At 54.6% G+C, this 16,423-nt stretch overlaps 1 protein-coding gene across 2 annotated transcripts; it reads right to left on the reverse strand.

Annotated features, from left to right (window-relative positions):
• Positions 1-12,357: 12,357 nt before the first annotated feature.
• On the reverse strand, positions 12,358-16,417 carry SIX2 (SIX homeobox 2). Of its 2 annotated transcripts, none has more exons than XM_002912409.3 (2): positions 15,772-16,417; positions 12,358-13,551 (listed from the first exon to the last, which is right to left on the reverse strand). In XM_002912409.3, exons 1-2 carry the CDS (start codon positions 16,329-16,331, stop codon positions 13,221-13,223), a joined length of 891 nt encoding a protein of 296 aa, XP_002912455.1. In that variant the 5' UTR covers positions 16,332-16,417; the 3' UTR covers positions 12,358-13,220. The 2 variants fall into 2 exon arrangements, with proteins under 2 accessions (XP_002912455.1, XP_019649507.1); XM_019793948.2 differs by having other exon boundaries at positions 15,766-16,417.
• Positions 16,418-16,423: the final 6 nt, after the last annotated feature.

Genomic DNA, 16,423 nt, shown 5'->3' on the forward strand with positions numbered 1-16,423 from the left:
GAAATCAGATTTTCCTCCTTCTCCTGGGTTTGCTATTGCTGCTGTTCATTGTAGTTGTTTATTTGCTTAGTAACTGTACAAAACTAACTTAGTAAAATCTGTACTCTTCATCATGTATAGTCACTGAAGTCTCTATTCCATTAGCTTAGTGGTGAGCTAATTTTGGGACAGGGATTTTCTTAGAAACCTGGAACCACCAAAAAGAATCTCATAGTTTTGGGGCACTTGGCTGGCTCAGTCAGTGGAGCAAGCAATGCTTGATCCTGGGGCCATGGGTTCGAGCCCCACGTTGGGCATAGAGATTATTTTTTAAAAAATCTCCCACTCTTTATGGAGAGATTCTGTGTGCACGTTGGCTTGGAGCACCAACACTCAGCCAGGAAGTCTCCAACTCTGCCTTAGCTTTCACCTCCTGCCTGCGCAGAGCCTCAGGCTAGCCGGAGGCAAATGCTTGCGGCCTTCTTAAGTCTTTCCTGAGTGTGTGCAGAGCCCTCAGCATGGGTGTGCCCTTCTAGAACCCCAGGGATAGGATGGAGCTTCTCAAAGCCCTTATTCCCCAAAGTTCCTCACTCCCCAACCTTTCCTATCAATTTGTAGGGTGGCCTATTCTTTACTCCACTGTTATCCATTGCCTCAGGCAGCAGAAACGGAAATATTTGCCTATAAATGTTTTTGGAAAATGGTCCTTGGTTGGTGGCTGTAGCACAAGGTAAGTTCCAATTAGGCAGTCAAGATGAAGACAAATGTTCAAGCAGATTTGCTAGAAAGCCACCACACAGATTAACTAAGGTCAGTTTGTAAGTGGGGTCCATTTTGCCCCCTCCTGTACTGGCACTGGGAACGCAGACTTTTTATGTCAAAGCTAACGATGAGCTGACGACTGAGGAGTGGGGCTAGGGTAAGTTCAAATGCCACAAAGCTTGGATGTTCTTACTAAGATTCAACCATATTCTCCAATGAGGGCTCCCAGGATTGCTTCAAGCTTTTAGTTAGTTTCCAGAGTTCTAAAAAAATTTGCTGCTGAGGGACACCTGGGTGGCACAGTCGGCTGAGTGTCTGACTCTTGGTTTCGGCTGGGGTCATGATCTCAGGGCCATGAGATGGAGCCCCACGTCGTTCAGCTGGAGTCTGCTTGAGACTCTCTCTCCCTCTACTGCTGCCCCCCCCGAAATAAATATATATATCTTAAAAAAATTTTTTTTTAAATTTGCTGCTGATAGTTTCTGCCAATTTTTAATCGTGTTGCTTTTATGGAGGGAGTGAGCTTTTGGAGCTCCTTACTCTACTATTTTCTCTGGAGACTTTTGTCCCTCCTAAAGCTTACTTTAAAAATCCCAGCACAGCCGCTCAAAGACAGTAGGTTCAAATAATTGTCCTCCAGACCAGTGTTCGGTGGAATAGTGTGAGTGCTGCCAAAGATCGATTGCCTTCTAAAGGAACAACGCCCCCTCCACGCCATCCTCCCCAGTGTCCTTCTGACAAAGATTTGAGGCTGCTCTCCACACTGATTAGATTTCCTCTGTCACTTCTGCAGAACGAGAGTCTATGGAGAGTCCTCGCTCCCTTTATTGTCAGGGGAACTGAAGTTCAGAAAGTCTTGCTAACTTGCTCAAGGTTGTACAAAGGATAGAGGTAGAACCCCAAATCTGTCTCCCCACCTCGTGCTCTCTCTAAGGGATGAAGCTAGAGATGTGTGCAGGTTGCTGTGTGGATGAAGCAAAATCTCATTTTTTCCTTTATGGTTAAGTGTGGGCCTCAATTGATCTCTTCCTACTCAACCTTCCTCTCCCCATTACCCTATTCCCACACACCATGAAGAAAGGATTTCTTAGGGTTCTTGAACAGGATGTTACCCCTCCTGGCTTCCAGGGAGTAAACATTTTCACCAAAGCATTGCTTCCAGAAAAGTTCACTCTTTTAGAATTCTCTACTGGCTGCTGTGGTATGTCCCAGACAATCGTGCGTGGTGGCCTGGGAGAGGATGGCCTTTCACTTCACAAGTGAGGACGCAGATCCAGTCATCTGTCTACATTGGAGATGCCCTGTCTAGCCTGAACATCACATTTATCTGGTTTGCTAAATGGGCTGTTGTGTTCCAGAAGCACCTAGAATATAGTATGGTGATGTTCTAGCACTGTGTTAGACTAACTTGCAGTAACAAATAGATACCATGTGGGCTCACACACACACACACACACACACACACACACACACATTTATCTCTTATTTAGTCTGGGGCATTTGCTCCAGGTTAGGGTGTGTGTACTGCTCTACTCCACATAGGCATTTAGGGACTGAGACTAAACAGGGACTGCCATCTTTAGGGCATGACTTCCAAGCTGACTCTAGTTATTGCCATTCTAGTGTGTGGAAAGGGAGCATGGGGAAGTACCTTTGGGAGATTTTACAGGCCAGCCCTCAAAGTGGCCCATATCATGTCTATTTATGTCCCATGGGGGAGCACCTGTTCACAAGGTCAAGCTTTACAAAAGAGGCTGATAAAGGTCATGTAGTTGGTCAGCCATACGTCAGGCTTCATTAATGAAGATGGGTAAAAACATTTATATCCCCACATCTAGTACTTGGCAGACGGTGGTACCCAGGAAATACTTACAGAATTGGGACAGATGAATGAGTGCATGGATAGAAAAATGAAGGAAGGAGTGGAGTAGTTCTTTCACTACATGGTTACAGAAATGTTTTCATGGCCCTCAGTATTCTGTGAGCAGTGAAAGAGGTTGCAGACCACCCCCTGCATCCTGTGTTTCTCCAAACTCCCACAATGTGTCCTTGCATCTCAGTGTGAATGCATGGGGAATAGTTTTAAATGGCCCATTATAAGTAAATTCAATCAACAGAATGCTGGAACTACATTATATATTTGTGGGGAGGGAGGAGGAAGATCATGGCTATTGGTGTGAGTTTTAACTTTAAAATGAATTAGTCATGAATTTTTGATAACAAATTGCTTTCGTTTTTTTAAAAAAACTTTTTTGTTTATACTTTGCTTTGTTTTTGCTTGTTAATTGCTTTTATAGAAACACAGAACTTCCTTTTTTTTTTTAAGATTTTATTTATTCATTTGACGGAGAGAGAGACAGCCAGCGAGAGAGGGAACACAAGCAGGGAGTGGGAGAGGAAGAAGCAGGCTCATAGCGGAGGAGCCTGATGTGGGGCTCGATCCCAGAACGCCGGGATCACTCCCTGAGCTGAAGGCAGACGCTTAATGACTGAGCCTCCCAGGCACCCCAGAAACACAGAACTTCTGTACGAGACCTTGGAGATTACCATGTCTAACCCCCTATGAATTCAGACGCAGAGTCCCCTAATATCCATTCTCCCATTCTTCCTCAGCAATGGAATGGCCAAATTTTAGCTGCATGTGGCTGTTCTGAGCAAAACCTACATTTCGTATATCTCCTGGCAGTGCAGTGTGATCATGTAACTAGGTTATGGCCAATGGAATGCTGTATAGCAGCTCTTAAAAATCTTTCTTAAGAGGCAACGGACAGGGGCACCTGAGTGGCTCAGTTGGTTAAGCATCTGCCTTCGGCTCAGGTCATGGTCCCAGGGCCCCGGGATTGAGCTCCACATAGGGTTCCCTGCTCAGTGGGGAGCCTGATTCTCCCTCTCCCTTTGCCCACCCTGCAAACTTGTGCTCTTTCTCTCATAAATAAAAACTATATTTATTTATTTTAAAACAGATTTTATTTACTTATTGAGAGAAAGAGAGTATGAGTGGGCGGGGGGTGGAGAAGCAGAAGGAGAGGAAGAAGCAGACTTCCCGCTGAGCAGGGAGCCCGATGTGGGGCTCCATCCCAGGACCCCAGGAGCATGACCTGAGCTGAAGGCAGACCCCTTAACTGACTGAGCCAACCAGCTGCCCTCATAAATAAAAAATCTTTAAGAAAAAAAAAGACAGTGGGCATATGGCTTGCACCTTTTTCTTCATTTCTTCCTCCATATTGCTGCCATCTTGGGCATGAAGTTGAGGTCATGCACGGAGCAGGAACAAAGTAGGAAGAGCTTGGCTTGCACCAATCCTCGACTGCCTACCTAGATGTTGATGTGTGAGAGAAATAATCTCTTATGCTTAACCACTCTTGGTTTTTTCATCACTGCCGGCAGAACCTTGCCCTGACTAATACACTGTGCTCCAGACGAGGAAACTGAGCCCCAGAGAAGTGAAGGGGTCTGTGTTCTGTAATGTAGGAGCCGTGTCTCCACATGTATTCTTCACTACAGAAAAACTAAGATAAGCAAGACAAAAAACAAAAACAAAACCCCAACCCATAATAGTAAACACAGCAACAATAACACATACAACAGGAAAATTTACAGAACACAGGTTTCTCTGTTCTAAAATCCCTGGGGATTGACTAACTCTCCATACAGACTCAGTCAATCATTTTCCTTGGATTTCTTTCCGGTCACACAGGGAGCTCCATTCCCTGGATTCCCTTGCAGTTGGGCTGGTCACGTGACTAAGTCCCGTCCAGTGGGGTATGGGTGGAAGTGATGTGCACCACTCCAAACCTGTCCCCCATCCCACACCTCCCATGCCTATCCTCCAGGCTCCTTACCCCACCAGCAACTGTGTGCAAGGGACTCGGAGGTTCCCTGTGAGGGCAGAGCCACCGGATGAGCGAGCCTGGGTCTGTGAATCACCTCATGGGAAGCCACCTGCTGTCAGAAACACCCCTCTTGGACTGTTGCATGGGTGAGAAATAAGTTCATGTTTGGGCATGTCTTACTGATATCCATGCTCAATAGAGTCTCTTTCCCCCTCTTTGCCTCAGATCGATTTGAGTCGGAAGCTACCTGTGTTGGGTAGATTTTGAGCGTGAGGCAGGCTTCTGTTGACACAGCTACAAAGGTACGGTGGGATTTTCAGTCTATTCTGGTCTCAAGTTTGGTGCCCAACCCATCCCAGCTGCTTCTGAGTCATGTGAACTGCCTGCTTGAGCCTCCCTGAGCCCTGGTCAGGAACCCTCCTGGTTCCTGGGCTCTAGGGAGAGAGGCCCTGTTGGCTGCCCTTCCTAACCCCTGAGACCCTGCCTTGGCTCCAGCCATTCTGGACTTTCATCCATTCTCTGAAGTCTTGTCTTCACTTCTAGTTTGTCCCTAACCCCCCTCTGCATCTCTCCTAGGTAATATTATTTGCTTCAGGGTGACTGCTAAACCTACTCCTTTAAAAAATAATAAGTAAATGATAAAGTGGGTCTTGACTTCATTTACAGTTCTGAACTGACACCAGGGGCTAGGCTTTCAGAGTAAACAGAAGTCTTGAGTCTCTTCCCATTTTCTCCGGTTAAAAAGCCTACAGCCCTTTGGGGATCAACCCACAAAATTCTTACATCCTGAGAAAACTGCTGGCTCCCAACTCATTTGCTGGGAGTCTTACCTGACAGGTCCCGAGCCCAATGAGAAAGCAAAGCTCTAGCTCTCAGCTCTGCCCACTTCCTCAGGCTTCTGTTGTAGGGAAGCGGCCTTTCCCGAGAGACCTGTTTCAGGCGTTCCTATTAGTGATTGCAGGAGGTCGTTCTGATTTTGAGGTATACTTGCTTGAAGTCTCTGCAGCAGCTTCTAGATCTCCATGGTCCGTGATGGCTGCCATCCCTCCTCATCCTTCCCCCAACCCCAGGGGAACAATCTTTACTCTTTGGGCTCGTTCGGTACCTGCCATTTCCCCCAAACTAAACAAGTCAGCTCAACAATGGAGTGTAGAGGGAAGAGCCTCTACTAATCCTGGGACCTCAGGAATGCCACACAGAACACCTTCCTTAGTCTCATGTCCTCATCTGTCAAACCAAGATAAGAATTACTTTTCTGCCTACCCTATATAATGGAGAATATTAAATGGTAGGAAGTTTGTGAAACCAGTGACACCCTGCAGAGTGCCATGTAAATGCTAGGAATATCTAGACTATTTTGCTTTTATTTTTTAAAGAAGATTTATTTGAGAGAGTACGCATGAGTAAGAGGCAGAGAAAGAAGTAGACACCCTGCTGAGCGGGGAGCTCCATGCGGGGCTCGATCCCGGGACCCTGAGATCATGACCTGAACCAAAGGCAGGCACTTAACTAACTGAGCCACCCAGGTGCCCCAAGTCTATTTTGCTTTTAGAAACTGTTCAGCTTCACCTTTTCTAACTCCCTCCAACCTCCTACCTCCACCCTTCTGGGCTCAGGCTCTTCCCTGGGGTGGGAAAGAAGGAATACCACACACTTGGGGATGGCCTCCTTTGTTGGACCTGGCTCCACCCTGCACCCACTCATTCACTTCCTCAGGCTTGGACCGCGACCTCCCTCATCAGTTCAGGTGTCTCTGGGTGGCTTATCAGGGTTGCCAGTGGGTCTATCTCGCAACAACAGGCTACTTCATATACCCTATGTTGAGACTGACAGAATCATCTAGCTCAGATGGAATCCGAACGCTTGTACCACCACCATCTCTGCAGACGGAGAAGGGGATGGGGGCTTCCGTGGGCCAAAGTTGGGCGGGATGGGCGTGGTCAGTTCTGGTCCTAGAAGGCGGCCTGGGTTCTCTGTCCCTTCTGACCTCTTCTCATCCCATCGGTAAATCCTTGTTGATAAAATGAAGCCTAACACACCTACCGCCCCCCAGATGGAGAGCCCTGTCCGCAGCACGGGACTAATGGGGGGGGGGAAGAGGAGAGAATTCCACCCAAGACTCCTGTTTCAGCCCCCTGGGTCCCCCCAACGGCTTCATCTTCCCGAGAAGAATGGCAGAGACGGGTCCAGAGTCGCAGGAGGGCAAAGGGCGAGGAGGTAGCAGCAGGCTGATCCTAGGATCCCAAAGTTCCACTTTTACTGCGGAGTAACCTGCACGGGTGGAAACCGCCTCCATGGTACGCGGTGCGCCCTGTCTACGCAGTAGACGGCAAGTGTAACCTGCACAATTACCCTGAGGAGACGAACTCCCTCATCCGACCCAAGCTGGTCACGAGGCTGCGAGCTCCGCCGCCGCAGCTCAGTCTGGAGCCAGTCCTCGTCGTAGGTTTCTCGGCGGCCCGACGCTGCCCCGATCCCCGCGGGAGTCACTTGCGCCCGCCTCAGCCGCCCCGGCGCCGCGCTCGCTCGCAGCGGCGGCCCTGGGAAGACCGAGCGCTGCAGACTCGCAGAGAGCAGGCTCAAACGCCAGTCCCGCCGCCGCAACGTGCGCGACTCTGGGAAAGGTCCCGAACACGGCGTCTCAGTTTCATCTACCAGTAATAGCTTCTTTGTGCGGCCGCTGTGAGAATTAAACAGATACCAGGTGTGCAAAGTGCCTGACGCGTAGTAAGCGATCAAGAAACGGCAGTTACGACCGGTTACTCTGGGGGCCACCAAGTAACCATAGAGCTGTGCGTTCATGGCCCAGGGCAAGTTACCTGGATGATTCTGCCCGCAATGAGCTTTCCAGCTAGTGAGCGCGCCTGGCTGCGCAGAGCAACACATGCCCTTGGGAAAGACCGAGAAGGAAAGGATGGAGGGCCGGTAGCTCGGCAGGGTCCGCGCTGCTCTTGCCTTCCTGCTGACCTGCCATTCTCTTTCTGGGAACTCAGGCGGCTCTGGTCTGACTCCCAGGAGGCAGAAGCCCCGGTGTGGGCCTGCCGGGCCTGGGTGCCCTGGGCGGGCAGAGGATGGCTACTGGGGATGGCACAGCAGCGGATGGTTTTGTCGCCCGTGGCGTGTCCCAAAGGTACTGGCTCCCAGGCCTCTGCCTCATGCCCGACCGCCAACTCAAAAGGCCGGAGGAATGGAGCTGCCCAGCCCCGCGGTCTCCAGCTCCCGGGCCCGCAGGCGCCGGAGCTTCGCTTGACTCGGAGCAGCGCGGGCTACTTGCCCCGAAAGCCAAGCCGGCCGCGAGAGGCCTGGCACCCAGCGCGCTGGTGGGACTGCGGAGGCCGCCGGCAGGCGGAGCTGCGGAATTTCTGCCCGGAGCGCGCCAGNCCCCGAAAGCCAAGCCGGCCGCGAGAGGCCTGGCGCCCAGCGCGCTGGTGGGACTGCGGAGGCCGCCGGCAGGCGGAGCTGCGGAATTTCTGCCCGGAGCGCGCCAGGGGTCGGCGTGCACACACTGCTCCTCGAGTGAAGGCGGACGAGGCACTCTGGATGAGCCGGGCCGCTGATCGTGGTCGATTTAGCCTTGTTTAGAGCCTGGGCCACTAACATCCTAAAGAAGGGCTCCCCCTACGTGTCCGCCCTTGTGCCAGCCTGTTGGGTTTGTGGGTCCTCCAAGCAAGGGAGACTTTGGGGGCAATTAGGGGCGCCTGTCGGGCCACGCCACGGAAAGGGGGCTTTCTTCAGGCACATCCGCGCGGTGTTACTTAGACTCACTCCACGGCTGGGCGGCCAGGAGCAGGCATCCACCCGGAGGGGGAGCAGCTTTACGGCTGAGATTGTGGGAAAACTAAAACCTCACCTCATTATGGGACACCCAGTATGACCCTCTCCCCTCCCGATTCATCCCCGAAACCCAGAAGTCATTTCTGAGTTCCAGTCGCACAGACACCCACGGGGTTTTGAGAAGCAGACTCCTGCGAGGCGGCATGCAAGGCCTTGACCCTGCCCAGGATCTTTCGGGGCCCAAGGGCAGCTCCACTGTTCGTCAGGCCCCTGAAAGCAGCGACACAGGGAACCTCCTTCCCTCTCGGCCCACCCCGCCCGCATTGGCTTCAGGAATCTGGACCAACTTGCACCCCGTTGGGTTCTGGCGGCATGAGAGGAGAGGCTGGTCCTCCTCCAGCCCCAGACCTCCAGCCCCAGATGCCTTCCCCTGCCAGCGGGAGTGCACAGGCATAGCCTGACCCCTGGCTTTGGGGAGAGCTCTGGGCGCTCACTGGCTCACTGGCCCACCTATGTACTCAAAGCCAGCCAGCCTCCCAGGGCACACGTCCGCCCCATCAACGAACACCATTGCGTTCTTTCACCCTATTGTGCCTACCCACTGTCTCAGGCCTTCTCACATTTCCCAGCACAGTCTCACGCACTCGGTCTCTGAGATTTCTAGATGCCCTGGGCAGCTTTGTGCCCCAGGGTATGGATGTCCCTGTAAGGTTGGGATGGGCAACATGAAAAAAAGGAGGGGCCTCAGTCAAGACCCAAACCCTCCTCGACCCTTTTCCACCTGCCCCTCAACACAAAAACATTCACATGTTTCCAGGAACTCTGGCAGTATCCCAGCAAGAGCTGGGATAGTTGTGGGGGCCACGTTCCCTGCGTCCTGACTCCCACGCCCCTGCTTGGCTGCTCCCTGCTTTCCCAGACCCCCGTCATGGTGTTTGTTTCCTACAAGGACTAGGAAAAATCCAGGACTTGGTAGCCCCGTGTTCCATCCCCAGATCTCCCTGGCTCTGTTTAACTTTTGCTTTTGTGACCACCACCTGCCCCCCAGGTAGACCTGCCACTCTCTCGAGATGCACTTACGGGGTGGGAGCAGCAGGGTCTGGGCCAGGACCACGTGCCAGCCAGGGCTGTTGCTGAGAGCGATGTGAGGGGAGAAGACTGCCCAGGAGGCACAGGGAGCCCTTTGGCTCCCCTCTGTGCTTAGCCGCCCTTGGCTTTTATGCTCCCAAGCAGGTGAGTCGACCAGCAGCGCAGGACAGCTGGATTCTACCTTCTTCATTCATTTCCACCTCCGAGGGTTGCATGGGTATGGAACCTCGCTGGAAACCAATGAAAGGTGGACAGGGTCAGGGGAACAGAAAGGGAGGGAGACTTTGTGCTTTCAGCGCTGTGTCCTTTATGGTCACCAGAGCAAAACTCATGGCTTCCGACTGCCACCGGGGAAGGGGTGATAAGCCATTAGGAACTGTGTTTGGTGGACGCCTGGGGGAGCGGTTGTATCCGTCTGGCAGCATCTGTGCCAAAGTTATGTCCAGTTGGCACGCTCTGATGGGGCCCACAGCCTCTCATTGGGTCTAGTGGAGTGCGGAATGGAGGACTGGCTTGTTATAGGTTTATGCAGTGGGTGAGTAGCTGCTCGGGTTTATTTTCAGAACTTCTGCATAGTTTCCCGTTTAAGTAAATATTTTTGGGGTTAGCTTTCCAAGGGGGAGGGAAAGAGGGAAGTTGCTGTAAGTAGCAAGACTGTGCCCAAATAAAGCTCTGGGACAGGCACCCTGCCCCCTACTGGCCAGTGAGAGCTCCCGGGAACCTCCAGCCATCCCGCTTCAGCCTGGGAAAGAAGGTGCCACAGGTGGGATCTCTGACCCTCTGCCTCCTCCAGCCAGGACCGTCTCTTTCTCTGAGGGACAGCCACTGAGACCTTCAAGGCAAGCTTCACTGCAAGGCCATGCCCTGGCCCCAGCAGATCGAGAGACTAGGGCTGGCTGCTGACAGGGGCACGGGTGTGAGTGTGGGTTTGCGTGCTACTGGGGAGAAGCACGATGTGTATTTGTGTTTGTGGGTGTGAGTTTACGTATGTGGGGGAGACTCATTTGGGGGTGTATCTCATATATACTGGGGCAGCAGAGTCTTTAGGTTTTCCCTGAAGACACATGTTTGTGTCTTTGAGAATGGGTTGAGAGTCTGTGTGCTTGCTTCGCTCTGTGTGTGTGTGAACATATGTGTGACAGTGTGTTTCCCTGTGTGGCCACTGTGTGAAAGGGTGTGTGGTTTTGGTGCCATCCACAGGGCCTGGTGCATAAGAGCCTTTCAATCCCAGTGAATCAAATGATGAATGTGTATGTTGATATGTCCTTGTGAAAGTTCCTGCAGAGCCTGTTTCCCTGGGAGTGGGAGTGTGGAAATTAGGCAGGTAGGGGCTCCAGGGTCTACTGTGTTTCCTCCCTTCCCAGAAGTAAGCCTGGGGCTGGTGGCTCAGCTCCTCTGACTCAAGGTGGCGTCTCTGGTCGCTGGAGCCTCTCCGGACCCTCAGGCAATAGCTGGTTCTTCACTGTGCCACTCCTCGAAGGTCAGGCAGCTGGGGCCCTGTAAGCATGGATCTGCCACCGGGGAACCTGAGTTGTGCCCTAGAGCAGAGCCTCCAGGAGAGGCGGAGGAAGCTGCCAGGGCTGGAGTTCCTCTTGCGGTGCAGGGTCGGGCCCATGCGGAGCAGTCTCGGCCTGCTGGCGGTTCCCTTGACCTTCAGGCCTGCGCAGAGCAAAGGTGGAGGCATAGCCTCCCAAGCCAAGTGAGCCTGGCCAGCTGTCGGAGGCTGCGCGAATCTCGGCCGGGAAGGAATCCTCCGTACTTAGAAAGTGCGCGCAAAAGGGTCTTCTCCAAACGCCGATTGCATCGGAGAGGAAAGTCTCCAAAGAGGTCCCAGCACTCTGGGATCTCGCCGTCGGAAGAGCGCCTTCTTCCGTCTTTCCCATGGGGTCCAGGTGGCATGTCTGGGTGGAAGCGTCCTGGTCTTGGAGGAGGAACGTGTTCGGTACCCACAGCTGTAGTGAACTGAGACGCAAAAGCCGCAACTTCCTCCTTGAGGAGTCCTGCACCCTTGGGATCTGGCAGGATAGGCTTAGACGGGTCGCTTAATGCGGGGGAGAGGTGGGACTGGGTCCCCCCGAAGGGAGAGGGCACTGCAGGTTAACGTACTGCTAACGGGAACCTGTGCCCGTCGTCTGGAGGCGCGCCCCCCTCCCTTGTCTCCTCGGCCAAGCCCTGGCGCCCCCTTGCTCCCATTTAGAACATGCGCCCCCCCCACCGGCCTGGCCTCCCCAGTCTCCTCGGACTTCCCTTCATCCTCCATCCTTTCATCACCATCCCCAAATGACCGATTTCTGAGCTTGGAGACCTTAGCTCCAAGGCCACACGCACGACCCGGGCTTTGTTATAGCTCAGCGGCTGCCTGCCCGTGGCGGGAGCGAATCTTCCCAAAGCGTCCCACCAGGTTCTGGGGACTGTGACCACCGCTCAGGAAACCTCCATGGCCCGATTTCTTCCCCAGCTCTGGCATCTCCAAACACACGTCCCTTCCTTGCTTGGCACACAGCTCCTCTTTTCTTACTCCCATCCCCGAATGAAGAAAAAGGAGGGTGAGGGCCCTGCTCCACTGACGGGGGAAGGGAGAAGAATCCCCAAGAGGAGCAGACCGCCACCTTCCTGCTTTTGCAAGGGAGCTGCCCGGACAAGAAAGGGGACAGAGGGCTTTGGGGGGAAGGGGGAGGTTTCAGAGTTTTCAGTCCCTTCTCCTTAGGGCTGATACACGTCGTGTATGGGGGAAGGCTGCTCCCGGTTTCTGGAGCTCCTGGGACATTGCTGCCCAGAACGGTCCACCCGGGGTGTCGAGTCCCTGTAGGGAAATCAGACACTGCTGCACTCCTGGATCACGGGCCTTGTGGTATATATCCATATATATATTTATGATTTCTAATTTTATTATAAAATAAAAGCAGAAATATTTCCCGAAGAACATTCACATGAGGGCATAACAGGGAGACGGCAAGTCCGAGGCTCGGGAGGCACACTCTGCCGGCACTGTGGCCACAGTCCCGGGAGGAAGAAGAGAGAGCTTGTCGGGCCTCACCGAGAGAAGGGGAGGGGCAAGCGGCAAGGGCGCGCTCAGAGGCCTCCGCGCTGCGGTCCTTTCTCTTTCACTTAAGTTATTAGCTGACACCTGCAGCCCCGCTGAACCCCGGGGAGGGCCTCCGCAGAAGGCCTGGTTTCTCTCTGCTCTTCCCGCTGCCACGTCCACCCGGGAAAGTGAGGGAGGAGGACACAAACAGACGTCTGGGCATGAGGAGAAAGGCTGAGGGGTACAGACCCTGGGGCCAAGAGTGCAAGAGGCTGGCCAGAGGAGAAACGGAAAAACAGAATGGAGAAACAGAACTACTGAGGGGTGACAAGCCAGAAATATAGAGAGATGGGGAACCGGGAAAGCAAGAAGGGGCGGGAGAGAGGACAAGAGAGAAGGAAGGGAGAGGAACTGGAAGAAAGAGCAAGGAAGGCAAGGAAAGGGAAGGGAAAAGGAAAGAAGGGATGAGATGGTCGGGAGAGAGAGTATGAGAATGGTGTATAATTTATTCCCTTCCCAGGTTCAAGTCCGGGTCCCTGGCCTCCAAACGATCTCAGAAGCAACTTGTTGAAAACAAATCCCGGACAAAGACCAAACCAAAGAGCCATCCACCCTGCGGGGGCCGGCGGTTCTGCCCGCTCAGCGAGCGGGGCTTTCAGTACCTGGCGGGGCCGCCGGCGCAGGGAGCCCTCCCGACACCGTCTCTCCGGTCCCCAGCGCCAAGCCCGGAAGGCGAGCGCGTCGAGGCAGGCGGGGCTCTAGGAGCCCAGGTCCACGAGGTTGGCCGACATGGGGTTGAGGATGGAGTCCTGCAGGCCGTGGTGGTGCTGCAGCGGGTCCGCGCCGCCTCCGCCCGGCACGGGCACGGGTACGGCGCTGGGGCCCGGAGGGTGGCCCAGGCTGTGCAGGGACGGCAGCCCGGGGGGCGGCGGCGGGCTGAGCAGCAGCGCGGGGCTGGACGACGAATGGTCTGGCGTCCCCGACGGCGTCTTCTCGTCCTCCGAGCTGCCTAGCACCGACTTGCCGCTGCCATTCAGAGACGCAGCCAGCGGGTTGTGGCTGTTGGAGTTGGAGTTCTCGCTGTTCTCCCTGCAAGTGCCGGAGCAAAGCAGCCGGGTCAGCGGGGAAACCGAGGCCGCTCGGCGCCGCCGCGTCACCCGGAGCCAGACCCCGCCGCTCGCCTCCGCGCCAGAGCCGCCCGGTGCTGCCTGCGGGTGTTTTCGCTTTCTACCATTTTCTTGGCCTGGCCGGAGGCTCTCGTGCTTTCTGCCAGTTCTCTTAATAGCTCAGTACAAGAGTTCTCTCTCTTGTCCTTTTCTCTGTGCCGTTTCTATCCCGCCCTCCCTACCTCTCCTGTTCTTAACCTCTTGAATATCTTTCCTGTTCTCTTTACGTCCTGCCCCCACCCCATTCACTGAGTTGCTAACATTTCTTTGCCAGAGAAGAGTGGCCTGGGAGCAGGGCTCGGTGGAGTTGGGGAAGAAGGAGACAGGGAGGAAGGGAAGATGCCTGGATTTTCAGATTCTTGGCTCCCCGAGCCAGGGTTGCTGAGTAGAAGTGGGGCCAGGAGAGTGAGGGCCCCTAGATCCTAGGCTGAGGGCCCCGTTTGAAGTTAGGGATCTCACAGGCCTTCACCTCCCATTGCTTTTCTCCGTTTAAGGGAAATCTCTGATTGGCGGGGGTCAGGTTCCTGGAGCTAAGGCTCCTTTCTTTCTAGATCCAAACTGGCAGGTCTTTTGAGGGCTCTCCTTGCTAGGCCTAAGGACAAGGCCCCAAGGAAGCAGCACTCCCTTCCCCTGGTGGCACAGTGCAAACTTCAGCTGGGAGACTGGAAGCTGGGGGCTTGGAGGGCAGCCCTTGGGAGAATGGAGGGGGGGAATTACTAATCCTGGCCTAGACTTTTCCATCATACAGAAACTGAGGGATTCTGCAGCCCTCACCTGGGGCCTGGCCTGAGAACCTAGTTCTTCAGGAGCCTGGATGCATGCCAGGCCGGGTAGAGGGGGACCCCAGAAGGGAGAACCCACCTCCTGCTCTGCCTTTGACTATCAGCCCGGACCAGATCTGAGGATTGGGAATCTTGGGTAGATTTTCTCTTCACTGGCTTCCCAAGACCTTTTCTTTCTGTTTTCCTGAGAGGGAACTTCCCATATGCCTGGCAGCGGAGACCTTACAACTGTACATACCCGAACCTCATTGTCTGGGAGGCCAGGGTGGGCCTGAAGCTCCCCCTTCCACTTCCAGAGACCTGGTTCCACTGTTCAGCACCCCCCCCCGCCCCCAATCATTTACTCTGGGCTGCTCACACTCCATACCCCATCAACCCCAGGTGTCTTGTTATGCTGTTACACTCAGGCTGGATTTCTGTTCCCACAATCGGTTTTTCTCCCATTCCCTTCGTCCTAGTTGGGGTTCAGAGGCACCACAGACTGGCAGCCACAAGGGCCTAATGGTCAACTATTAGGCTAGATTAGGAAGTCCTGGTTTCCTTGAGGACAAGCAACTCTCAGCCCTTCTATTGCCCTCAGTTCACCCTAGACCTACCGACCTCCCCCCTAAAGATGATAGGGCCTAAGGGGAGAGGAGTCAAGAGCCTGGCAGGCCAGGGAAAGGTTGCTGGGTCCAAGAAGGCAGGAAAAAGGGGCATGTGTTTCTCTTTTGCTCTCCTACAGCTGACACTTCCTCCCCGTCTTGCTTCTCTTGGTCCTTTCTATGCAGGATAAAACGCTCTCCCTATCAACTTCCATATCCAGACAAGGAATATTCTTGCCCAGGCCCCTCCACATCCAGGTAACACCAGGAAAGTATCAATCCCAGTCCTGACCCCTAATCACACTTCGGCCTAGAGCTGAGTAAGGCGAACAGGAAGTTCGGGGAAAGTGCCCATGAATTCGCACAGGCAGCCCCATAATCTGCAGCCCGATAGTCCCGATAGTCCCAATAGTCCCAGGTCGAAACCCCTCTGTCCTTCGGAAGACTGTCAGACCCTGCCTGCTGTGTCCCCCTTGCACAGGATCCAGCCACTGTCTTGCTTTCGCCCCAGAGTTCGCTGCCTCTCCACTTTTGTTCACAAGCGACCAGGGAGTTAGTTGACAACTTCCCCGATCGCTTTGCCCGCTTTAGACAAATTTCTGACCTCTCAGTCTCCCGCAGGACCTGAACGCCGGCAGGGTCAGAAGAGGCTGCAGCTGGGCCGTGGCAGGGACGGAGCACCCAGTTTAGGCCTCTCCCAGAGGGGCTGAGCGTAAGCCCTGCGACCCCCTCCCTGGAGCCCGCGGCAGCTGGCGCCTAAGTTCTACTTACTCGTACCTTTCTTTGGCCTCAGCTGCCCGGTCGCGCTGCCGCCTGTTCTTGAACCAGTTGCTGACCTGCGTGGTGGTGAGGCCCGTGGCCTCCGCCAGCTCGCGCTTCTCGCGCGGTGAGGGGTAGGGGTTATGCGCATACCACTCGCGCAGCACGCTGCGACTCTTTTCCTTGAAGCAGTAGCTGGTCTCCTCGCCGTCCCAGATGGAGCGCGGCAGCGGAAACTTGCGGCGCACGCGGTATTTGCCCACGGCGCCCAGGGGCCGGCCGCGCAGCTTCTCCGCCTCGATGTAGTGCGCCTTGAGCCACAGCTGCTGCAGCTTGGCGTGGTTGTGCGGCGAGAATTGGTGGCTCTCCAGGATCTTGTAGAGCTCGCGGAAGTTGCCGCGGTGGAAGGCCACCACCGCCTTGGCCTTGAGCACGCTTTCATTCTTGTGGAGGTGCTCGCAGGCGGGCAGCGACCATAGGAAGCGGCCCAGCCGCTCGATGTTGCCGCCCTGCTGCAGCACCTCGCACACGCACGCCACTTGCTCCTGCGTGAAGCCGAAGGTGGGCAGCATGGACATGGTGCCGGCTGCGCCCCCGCCCGCCCGCGCGCGCCCTCACCGCGCTGCGCCGTCCGGCATGGGCGCCTCCCCGCCGGGCCGTCCGGCGAGAG

This window comes from Ailuropoda melanoleuca, chromosome 4 (genome assembly GCF_002007445.2).
Source record: "Ailuropoda melanoleuca isolate Jingjing chromosome 4, ASM200744v2, whole genome shotgun sequence".
Taxonomy (NCBI): domain Eukaryota; kingdom Metazoa; phylum Chordata; class Mammalia; order Carnivora; family Ursidae; genus Ailuropoda; species Ailuropoda melanoleuca.